Genomic DNA, 11,059 nt, shown 5'->3' with positions numbered 1-11,059 from the left:
AATCATATACATTTAACTCGTTATAATTTAAGGCAAAGATATTCTGTTAATAATAGATTTCACTCAGATGAAATAATAAGTTAGAAGCTTATACATACTAGAATAAAGTTTGAAGAGTTATCGTCAGTGCTGTGCAAATAGATAATGAATACTTTTATCATTTCAGGCTGCCATTTGGCACTGTCTCAATCACTATGCTTTCCCGGATGCTATTTTCCTAGCAGAAAGATTGAGTGCTGAAGGTAATTTATTTAACAATTATTCATTAGAAATTACTTTCTAACGAATAAGCGAATAAAACGAGGTAAAACAATTTTTGAAAACATTGAAACAATTATTGTTATTGTATGTTTTTAATATTATCAGTTCGATTATCAAACTCACTTTGGTGGAAAAAAATGTTGCTTTTTGATTTATTACGTAAATTGGTAAGACTTATATAAAGATAATTTTGAGATGGTAAATATTCCTTGGTTTTACTTCCGGCAAACAACAGTGGTTTTGTTAAAGGAAAACAAATGTTTCTATCATAAGTAAACAAAAAATTATAAATTTCTATCGATAGCACATGAACAATCAGTGAAATCTATTTTTATTCTGTTAGCGGATTCAAGTCAGTATTAAATTAAACAGATTTTTTCTATTTCATGTTTTAAGAACTAGACGCCAGGAATTATTGTCGAATTTAGTAAAGTTTTTAGAATTCGAAGGGTTTCAGTTTCAAACTCAAAAATTAAAATGCTTCTTTAATTACATTTGCAAGAAAAATTTCCGAATTCAAGTCTGAATTTTATAAGTTTTGGTCACATCTTTTGATTTAAGAAGATGGTCTTAAATTTGTTGCACACTTATTGCAAGTGCTAAAAATTTCGTCTTGAAATTGCAAATTTTTATGAAATATAACAAACTAATTTATTTTCAATTAAAAATTGAACAATTAAAATTTTAAATCTTTTAGTATTAAACAATTTCGAATTAAAAGCTGCTAATTGTATTGTTAAATTAAAAAAAAAAATATATATATTTTTACAATTTGATACGTTAAAAATTTTAGTTTCAAAATTGAAAAATTAAAAACGGTAAAAACAAATAATTTCTGGCCAAAATTTTATAAATTATACAATTTAAAGTGTTCTGGATTAAAGAATCTTAAATGTAAACATTGAAAAGCTTTTTTTATCGTATTAAACCGTTCCGAATTAAATTATTGTAAACTGAACCGTTGAAAATTACTTGGCTTTAATATTTTCACTTTTAATTTGAAAATATTTTAAATATAACCATTTTCCATTGAAACTAAATAATTAACGTGTTAAAAAATTTTTAAAAAAAAGCTATTAATTTTATTGTTGGATCAAAAAGTTAAGATGCTTTTGTTTAGAATTTAGTGTATTCAAAAATATACAATTTCAAAATTGTGTTTTATAAAGTATATTATATTATATTTTTTTAAATTATACAATTTCAAATAAAAACATCTGAAGCGAAGTAATTTTAAATAGAAAGCTTGCCAATCTAAGTAACTTCCAATTAAAATGTTTAGGATTGAGAAATTTCAAATTAGAAAGTCCTAATTGAAACATTTTATTTATTTAAAGTTAGAAGTGTTCAAAATTGAGAAATTTTAAATGTTAGCATTGAAAAGGTTTTTTTTAATGATACGAAATTGTTAACAATTAAATAATCTTAAATTGAATTAATAAACAAAAGCGTTTGAACCCAAGTACTTTTGAATAGAAAACTTTCCAATCCAAATAGCCTTCAATTAAAACGTTGAGTAGAAATTTTTAAATTAAAAAGTCGTAAACATTGTAATGGTTTTTTTAAATGAGTGGAAACCGTTAAGAATGAAATAATGTTTAAATTGAATTATTCAAAATGGCTTGGCCTTCATATTTTCATGTTTGAAATTTAAAATATTTTAAATGTAAACATTTGCAAGTAAAAATTGAATAATTCAAGTGTAAACCTTTTTTCATTTAACAATTTTCATTTAAAAGCTATACTAATTGTATTCTCAGATTAAAAGCTATTAATTTTATTGTCAGATTAAATAGTAAAAAGTCTTTAGTTTACAATTTAATGCACTCAAAAATCTACAATTTCAAAGTTGAATAATTGGAAACAATATAAATAAATATTTCCGTCTAAAATTTTATAAATTACACAATTTTAAATTAACAGTGTTTGAAACAAAGTAATTTTAAATAGAAAGCTTTTCAATTTAAGTAACTTCCAATTAAAATGCTTAGGATAAGGAAATTTTATATTAGAAAGCCCTAATTGAAATATTTCATTTATTTAAAATTAGAAGTGCTTTAAGTAAAGGAATTTTTAATCTAAACTTTGAAAAGTTTTTTTTATTGTTCGAAAATGTTATAAATTAAATAATCTTAGATTGAATTAATAAACATTTTTAAGCCTTAATATTTTCACGTTTTAAACATGTTTAAAATTAAATAATTGTAAAGTTTAACTGAATAATGAAACTATTAAATCATTTAGTATTAAACATTTTTCATTTAAAAGCTAATAATTTTATTGTTACTTTAAAATCAAAAATACTTATGTCAGTGTATAATTTAATACGTTTAAAATTGGATAATTGAAAACTGTAAAGATAAATTATTTACGTGTGATAATTTACATATTATAAAATGTCAAGTTAAAAGCTTTTTTGAAATGAAGGACTGTTAAATAGAAAACTTTCCAATCCAAATAACTTATATTTAAAACGTTGAGGATTGAAAATTTTCAAATTAGGAAGCTCTAATAGATTATTTAAATATTTTATGAATTTATTTTAAGTTAGGAGTTTTCTAAACTGAGGAATTTTAAATTCTAACATTGAACAGTTTTTTTATTATATAGAACCGTTAAGAATGAAATAATTTTTAATTTAATTATTCAAAATTGCTTGGCCCTGATATTTTTAGGTTCTAAATTGAAAATGTTTAAAATTTAATAACCTCAAATTAAACCTTACAAAATGAAAAACTGTTTTAAATGGAAAAATGATTAAATAAGTTTTAAACAAATAATTTGACATTTGAACATTAAAAATGAAACCTTCGAATAGTTTTTAATTGAAATGTTGAGATTAATTTCGAAATATATCCAGGAACTAATGCAACTAATTTATATTGTTTTTTCTTGAGTGTAATTCTGGTATAATTAAATTTTCAGTCGACACAGAAGAAACACTCTTCCTTCTTGCAACATGTTACTATCGCTCGGGAAAAGTCAGACAAGCTCACGCCCTTCTTTCGAAAAAGACACCGACTTCTCCACAATGCAGGTTTCTGCTCGCAAAATGTTGTTACGATCTCGAGAAGTAAGTTAAATTGCATTCCCTACACTCACTCTCTAAAAGTAAAGGGTCTTTCAGCTATTTCAATAAATAGAATATAAAGCGAAAATGCGTGATGTTTTTAAAAAAAGAAATTGTACACACAAAAATAGGTATGCGGATGCGGAAGCGGCGATAATCGGCGGATATTATAAGCAAGTAAAAAGTCTAGACGAAATAGTAACACAGTTTGGCGACGAGGCCTGCTTTTGCCTTCAAGTAATGGCAAAGATCTACTACAAAACGATGAAGACGGTAAATATAAACTCAAAATCAGTTCACTTTTAATTGAATTTTCCCAAAATCTGAAAACAATTTTTAACGCTATTCAGGGCTGCTACAGGGTAGGGTATTTAAAACTGGACAGGGAATGCCGGGGAAAGCATGATTGAGCTAGGGAATTTGGTCATTCCTGTTGGTTGAAAATTTATGTTTTTGGATATAAATTCATCTATCTTGATTGGGTATTCAACTATATTGTTGGAAATTACTATTTGTTGTAATTTGCACAAAAAACGAAAAAATCAATGTGATTCTATTTTCCTTAATATTCGTTGATAAATAAAAAATTGTTTTTTTTTTCATTTTCTATTATTAAATAAAGAGTTTCAGAAAAATAATGTACCAGTCATTGATTTTAAATCGTTAATGTGGATAACTTGAAAGAAAATGGATTCTGATCGTTTTTCCCGCGACATATTAACTGTTACAATTTTCGTTGAGAATTCATCCTTTTTGTTTGAATATAGATAAATCTGTTCTAGGTGCAGATTTTTCTATATGAAAATATAAATTATATATTTTTTGTTGCAAATTTATCTTTTTTAATTGAAAACTGATGTAATTTGTTGAAAAACTGTGACTTTTTGATAGAAAATTAATCTTTTGATTTGAAAATTTATCTGTTTGGTTGAAAAATTTAACTACTATTTCGTTGAAAATTTAACTGTTCTATTTTTGGTTCAAAAATAATTTATTTAGCTGAATTCATTCTTTTTTCATTGAAAATTTAATTTTTCTAGTTTAAGTTAAAAATTGATATTTTTTATTTGAAAATTAAACTATTTTGTTGAAAATTTATTTTTTTGTAGTTGAAAAAAAATTTTTTTTTTACTCAAAATTTAACTTCCTTTTTGATTGGTTGAAAATTTAGATACATTTCGTTGAAAATTCTTTTTCTACTGGAAATTTAACTGTTCTATTTTTGGTTAGGAAATAATTTATTTAGCTGCATATTCTTTTTTTTCATTTAAAATTTAACTTTTCCAGTTTTTATTGAAAATTTATCTTTTTTAGTTGCAAATTCATTTTGTTGAAAAATCGTTTTTTTTAGTTGAAAAACAATTTTTTAGCTAAAAATTTAACTTCCATTTTTGCTTGGTGACACACATTTTTTATTTAAAAATTCATTTCTTTATTTAAAAATTGAACCATTCCATTTTTTGTGAAAAAATAATCTTTTTTTATAAAAAATTAATCTTTTGATTTTAAAATTCATCTGTTTCAAAATTCTTTTTCGACTGAAAATTTAACTGTTCTATTTTTGGATCGAAAATGATTTGTTTAGTTGCGTATTCGTTTTTTTCATTGAAAATTTAACTTTTCCAGTTTTTGTTGAAAAATGATCTGATTTAGTTGAAACTTCATATATTTTGTTAAAAATTCATCTTTTTTGGTAAAAAATTAATCATTTGAGTTTAAAATTGAACTTTTTAGTTAAAAATAAACGTTTTTAGTTGATTATTCATAATTTTAGTTTAAAATTCATTTCTTCAGTGGAAAATTCAACTATTTTGTTGAAAATTCGTTTTTTTTTCTAGACGAAAAACAATTTTTTAGCTGAAAATTAGAAATTCCATTGTTGCTTGGAGGTTCACATTTTTTTAGTTAAAAATTCATTTCTATATTTAAAAATTGAACTATTCCATTTTTTGTGAAAAATTGACCTTTTTTTAATAGAAATTTAATCATTTTGGTTGAAAATTTAACTATTTCTTGAAAATTCGGTTTGTACTGAAAATTTAACTTTTCCTGTTTCCGTTGATAATTTTTTTTTTTTATTTCTTTAATATTCATCATTTTAGTTAAAAATTTATTTATTTAGTTCAAAATTTAAATATTTTGTTCAAAATTTCGTTTGTTTCTAGCTGAAAATTAATTTTTTTAACTGGAAATTTAAATATTCCATTTTTGCTTGAAGAATTACATTTTTTATTAAAAAACTTATTTCTTTAACTGAGGATTACAATATACCATTTTTTGTGAAAATTTATCTTTTTTTATAGAAATTTAATCTTCTGGGCTGGAAATTAATTTGTTTGGTTAATAATTTAACAATTTCTTTAAAAATCTAACTGTTCTATTTTTTCTTAATAGTTCATTTCTTTGGCTTAATATTTGTTTTTTATTGTTGCAAATTTATGTTTCTAGTTTATTGAACTATTCTATTTTTGTTTGAAAATGTATTCTTTTTTAATTGTCAAGTTATGTATTATGTTTAAAAAATGGTGTGTGTTTTTTGGTAAATAATTAATCTTTTGGACTGAAAATTCAGTTATTGGGCTAAAAATTAATTTTTCTATCTAATATTCATCGTTTTAGCTAAAAATTAATTGATTTCTTTTAAGATTTAACTGTTTTGTTGAAAATTCATTTTTTTTAGTTGAAAATGATTTATTTTTTGATATGAAAATGCAACTATTCCGTTTTTAATTGGAAAATTTTCTTTTTTAGTTAAAAAATGTTTATATTTATTTTAAATTCGTATTTTTTCTTTGATTAATTCAACGATTTGTAATTGTAAATTAAATTATTTGTGGGCGAAGTATCAACTATTTCTCTTTTAGTTAAGAATTCATTTCTTTACCTAAGATTCATCAAAATGATTGAAAATTTGTTGGAAATTAATTGTTTTGACTGAAAATTTAATTCTTTCCTTTTCCCTTAAAAATTTATCTTTATGAGTTGAAAACTCAACTATTTGGATGAAAATTAATATATTTTATGTATGTTTCACGTAATTTGTAGATAAAGCCTTATAAAATGTTGTATGGTTGTTCTTAGTAAAAGCGCTTCAAATGAATTTAGAAACAAATTTTTTTTGCATTAAAATTATTGATCTGGGTGTAAGATTGTTTTTTTTTTTTTTTACCAAAAAGAAAATTTTAGAATGAGGGAATTTCGAAATTGGGATTTTGTAGCATCCCTCATATTTTGTTAATATTACTTCTTTTTTTAATTCAGGTAAGAGCGAACGACGCGCACAGATTAGCACTGAAACTAAATCCATTTCTGTGGCACTCGTTCGAGGAACTTTGCAACGTTGGGGAAAAAGTCGACCCAACGAAAGTATTTCAATTAGAAAAATTGGATAGCTTTTCAATGTGTCATGGTTCCATGCCTATTGTTAATTATGTATCAGATCCAGATCTCGCCTTGCCGGTTAACCCCAATACTACCACTCCTACGCCAAATAGTAATAACATGTGAGCTTTTAAATTATTTAAAAATTACTTTATACGAGTCGAAAATTTGTCAGCTTTTATTATTTCATTAAAAATGTTTTTTATTTTCTGTAGGTTACATTCTACGATAGAAGAAAGTCCACAAGTACCCTTGCATAACAATTGCTCATCACCAAGGGGAAAACCGCCTCGATATCGGAGCATGTTCAGCAATTCTTTGAGTCCTCTGACCCCCAGTTTTGGAATTTTGCCTCTCGATTCCAATACTCCTGAGCCTGCAGGTTTACCTAGCATTACAACTCTCACAGAGGCAAACGATCAGAAAAGTCTAGCGAAAAGGGTCAGTAGTTTGAGAGCACATGTGGGGGTAAGAGTTTCAATTGGATTTTATTAGATTCATAAAGGTTGACCACTGGATCCTCAATTTTATTTGTTTTCTCTGATTTTTAGTAGAAAGAGACATTAAATACAATTTGCGGTCATCACAGAGTGTCACCTGTGCCACTTATTTTGGAAATTTTTCACCTTTATTTAGTTAAAAAATTAACATTTTATTTCAAATTGCAATTTACAATGCCTTGGAGTTAATTTGCGTGAGCTGAAATGAGATGCACTTTTTTTTTTTTAATCGGGAGAAAGTCGGAAAATGAGAGTGAATTTATTTCCTGCTCGGAAGAATTTTTAATCCTTTTTGCTTTAATTTCACAATTTTAATTTTTTACATTTCGTATTTTTTAATTGTTTCAATTATGTTTCAAATTTAAAGAATTTTCAATTTAATATATTAGATCATTTAGATAATTTCAAATCTATATTATTTGAAATTCAACAATGTTGTTGTCTCTATCCTTTTATAAATTAACCACATTTTTTTAAATTCAATCATTTGTAATTGAAGTAATGAAAATGGGACCGCCTCAAATTTAAAATCATTTAAGATTCTGTAAATATTTGTTTAAAATTGAAAGCCTTAAATGTTGAATAATTTTGGATTGAAATATTCAAAATTACGTGGTATCAAAATTTAATTCCTTCATAGTTGAACGATTAGAAATCAAAGCATTTGATACTTAAATAATTATTATTTTCAAACGATGAGAATTGATAAATATCAGATTAAGATTTTTAATAATAAACAATGATAAATTAGGAGCATTTGAAATTAAACAAGTGTGTATTTGAACCTTATTGTACAATTATCATTTGAAATCCATCGTACTTGATTATTTTTAAATTGAAGATGCTAAAAATGTCCTAATTTTATTTGTATACTTTATAAATTGTATAATTTTTAACTATATTAGCAAGTAAAAAATAATTTTTATTAACTGAATCATTTAAAATTATATGATACAATTTTATTTCAAATTGCAACGAACAATTTTAAATATAAAAAGATCAGTTTCAAACAATTTTTAGATTTAAATTATGTAAATTTTTTGCATTGAAAAAATTTTTTTAGTGTCAATATTTAATGTTAATATTGTTCTGTTTAAAGACCTGAAAAAAAAATTCAATTTTAGTGACCTCTATTTATGAATTATATCTACAATTTTTAATATTTTCTATTTGAAGAGTCTTACATTTTTTATTTTCCACTTCAAACTCTTCAAAATTCAAATGAAGAATTTTGTTGTTCCGCAATCGATTTTTAAATTTAAATACTGTTATTTTAACCTTCAAACGGTACACTGGTGCGAATTCGCACGCGAAGTTTTTTCATTTGTTCGGCATTTACGCAAACACAGCTGCAGCAGATTATCCCCACATATTTTAAATATATTTATATAATATATATGTTAAATATGTGTTATATATGCTAGTTGTTTACTATATGTTTAATATATTAAATAATTAATATTAACATTGCAAACAAACCAATCCGCACCAGTGTACCGTTTACGTATGCTGGGTTGGAGTGTACCGTTTGAGGGTTAATAGGTACTTCAAATTGCAAATTCAGTTTTAAAAGCTCGAATTATTAAATTCAAATAATGTAAACATTTGTTTAAATTCCGGCAACTTTTCGCATGTTTATTTGACTTATACAACATTCTATTTCGGTCACCTGTTCGTCACCTATTTTTGAAAAAAGGTACACCTTTTTAACTCCTACAGGTACTGTGATGACTGAATTTGTAAAATCGTGGACACCCTAATTTAATTTTTATTAAGTTTTCAGTGTCATTTTATTGAAGATTTTCATATTTAATTAGATTTTCTAATTATTAATCTAAATTGGATTTTTTTAGCAATTAATGTCGAGAAAAGAAACACCATTGCAGCAGGGCAAGCCTGTGTTTTCGCAATCGGGAAATACTAGCAATACAGTGAATATCGTAACGGTTACACCCACGACACCTACACCGGCTCCACCGACTCACCAGGGCCCCAACGTCAGAAGATCCTCGAGGCTCTTCAGTCATAGTTATTCAGTAAAAGTAAGCTGTTTTCTCTTTCGTATTATATATAAACCTGACCGGGAAATCGGGAAATGACCGCAACTTTGATTCCGTGACCGTTATTTTTAAAAGTGGTTTCGTATGTGTGATCAAAGATATTATATCTTTGCATGTGATTACTTAGGGCGTCTAAGATATATTTTTATGGGATTAGTGAGATCCAGTATTTTAAATTTACTTGTATAAATTAATCAACATCGATATTTAATTTAATACACAATTATCAAAGAATTTAAATAGAAATTCCCTGAATTTTCCAGGTTTTTCAGATGAGTAGAGACCCTGACTTTATAAAGTGATTTTTCTAGAAAATCATATTATTCTATCGGTATTTTTTTATCAAGTACAGTATAGGGGAGAGTTAATACTTATCTCTAGCGATTTATATCCTAACAGACCTTATCCAATTTTTCATTAGGGACCAAAAATTGGAAGAAATAGTATATTAGTGAAATACACTCAGAAGAAGGTTGGTTTGCATCAAACAAATTTTTTCTTTGATATTGGGAATGGTGGTCTACCATTCCGCCACCTGGTGCCAAAAACTGGAACTTGAAAGAAAAATCAAATAGTTTTGGATAGAATTTCCATCTTATACAGTGAAAAAACACATTTTTGTCGAACAGGTTAAAAAAAAACAATTATTCCACTATTTTATGTAAGTTTCCAGGAATTTAAGTTTAAATAAATATTAATTAATGTATATAGCGACAAATTTTATCCAGATTATGCGAAGTATACGAATAATAGTCGATTTAGGGTGGCCGTTTTAATCCAAAAAAATTAAAGCACTCAAAGTGGAACTCTTGAATTTCAAACATTAAAAATTAATGTTTAAAGGTTTTTTAATTCAATCATTTTGTATTTAAATCTGATTCAAATTCTCAATAATTTACACATAAAGGGGAAGCTACTAACACTTTTATGGAACAATTTTTAATTAAATGCAGTTAATCAGCCAAATAAAAAATTTAATAAATTGTAGAGTTCAAAGATACAGATTCAGTTCTAAAAATATAAATCCACGTTATCATTTTCTATTCTCTAAAGTCTAAATTGAAAAATCAATCATTTTGAATGGTTACAAAAACCTTAAAATAATTCCAAATTTTATTTGAAAATCTTGACACATCTGCATTTTGTTTACATTTTTTTCAAATTTTTTATTATTTTCGAAATTATTTCAGAAGTTTTAAACATCCTTTAAAATGAATCCAATTTTTTATAATTTTTTTTTTAATTCTGTCAAATTAAACAAATTTCCTTAAAATCTTCCACATTCATTTTTAATAATTTTGTAAATCTTTCTAAATCTTTTAGAATGATCACTCAAAATGATCTTTTCAGAATGAAAATCATTATTAATTTTCATTGGAAATGTTTTTTAATCTTCTGAATCCATTCAAAATTCTTAAAAATCTTTTTAACTTTTTGTGAGAAATCTGCCAAAATCTATATTTTGATTTAAATTATGGCTTGGGCTATATACATCGAAATTTTGTTACTAATAGCCGGATTTTATCGGTACGCGTAGACACTTTGTTTAAATTATTTCAACTGATTTCAAATTTTAAATTGATTTTGAATGTTTTAAAAACTTCTAAATACTTCTTCAACCTTCTTGAATTTATTTATAGAATAATATGAGTTCAATTGTTATTTTTACATCGAAGTTCAACAATTTGACTTACAGTCTGTCAAGTTAAAGCGTGGGTGGCTTTACTCGCAGTCGGTAAGGTGTATCGACATGATTTTGGTGTCAAAATATTAAGAAGAGCTCCCTC

The 11,059-nt window shown here is 25.2% G+C and overlaps 1 protein-coding gene across 2 annotated transcripts in view; it reads left to right on the top strand.

Annotated features, from left to right (window-relative positions):
- Positions 1-11,059, top strand: part of LOC117175691 (cell division cycle protein 27 homolog) — a 36,948-nt gene that overhangs the window by 3,434 nt on the left and 22,455 nt on the right. Inside the window, exons 2-7 of one of the 2 annotated variants that reach the window (XM_033365435.1) lie at positions 167-242; positions 3,187-3,334; positions 3,463-3,604; positions 6,593-6,834; positions 6,928-7,153; positions 9,066-9,254. In XM_033365435.1, the coding sequence (XP_033221326.1) occupies positions 167-242; positions 3,187-3,334; positions 3,463-3,604; positions 6,593-6,834; positions 6,928-7,153; positions 9,066-9,254 (1,023 nt within the window). Of the gene's footprint in view, positions 1-166; positions 243-3,186; positions 3,335-3,462; positions 3,605-6,592; positions 6,835-6,927; positions 7,181-9,065; positions 9,255-11,059 lie in introns of both variants that reach the window. The other variant, XM_033365434.1, reaches the window with a different exon arrangement.

The sequence above is a fragment of the Belonocnema kinseyi genome, chromosome 6 (genome assembly GCF_010883055.1).
Source record: "Belonocnema kinseyi isolate 2016_QV_RU_SX_M_011 chromosome 6, B_treatae_v1, whole genome shotgun sequence".
Lineage (NCBI taxonomy): Eukaryota > Metazoa > Arthropoda > Insecta > Hymenoptera > Cynipidae > Belonocnema > Belonocnema kinseyi.
Note: the sequence above shows the minus strand (reverse complement) of the source record. Positions and strands in the feature narration are given on the sequence as shown.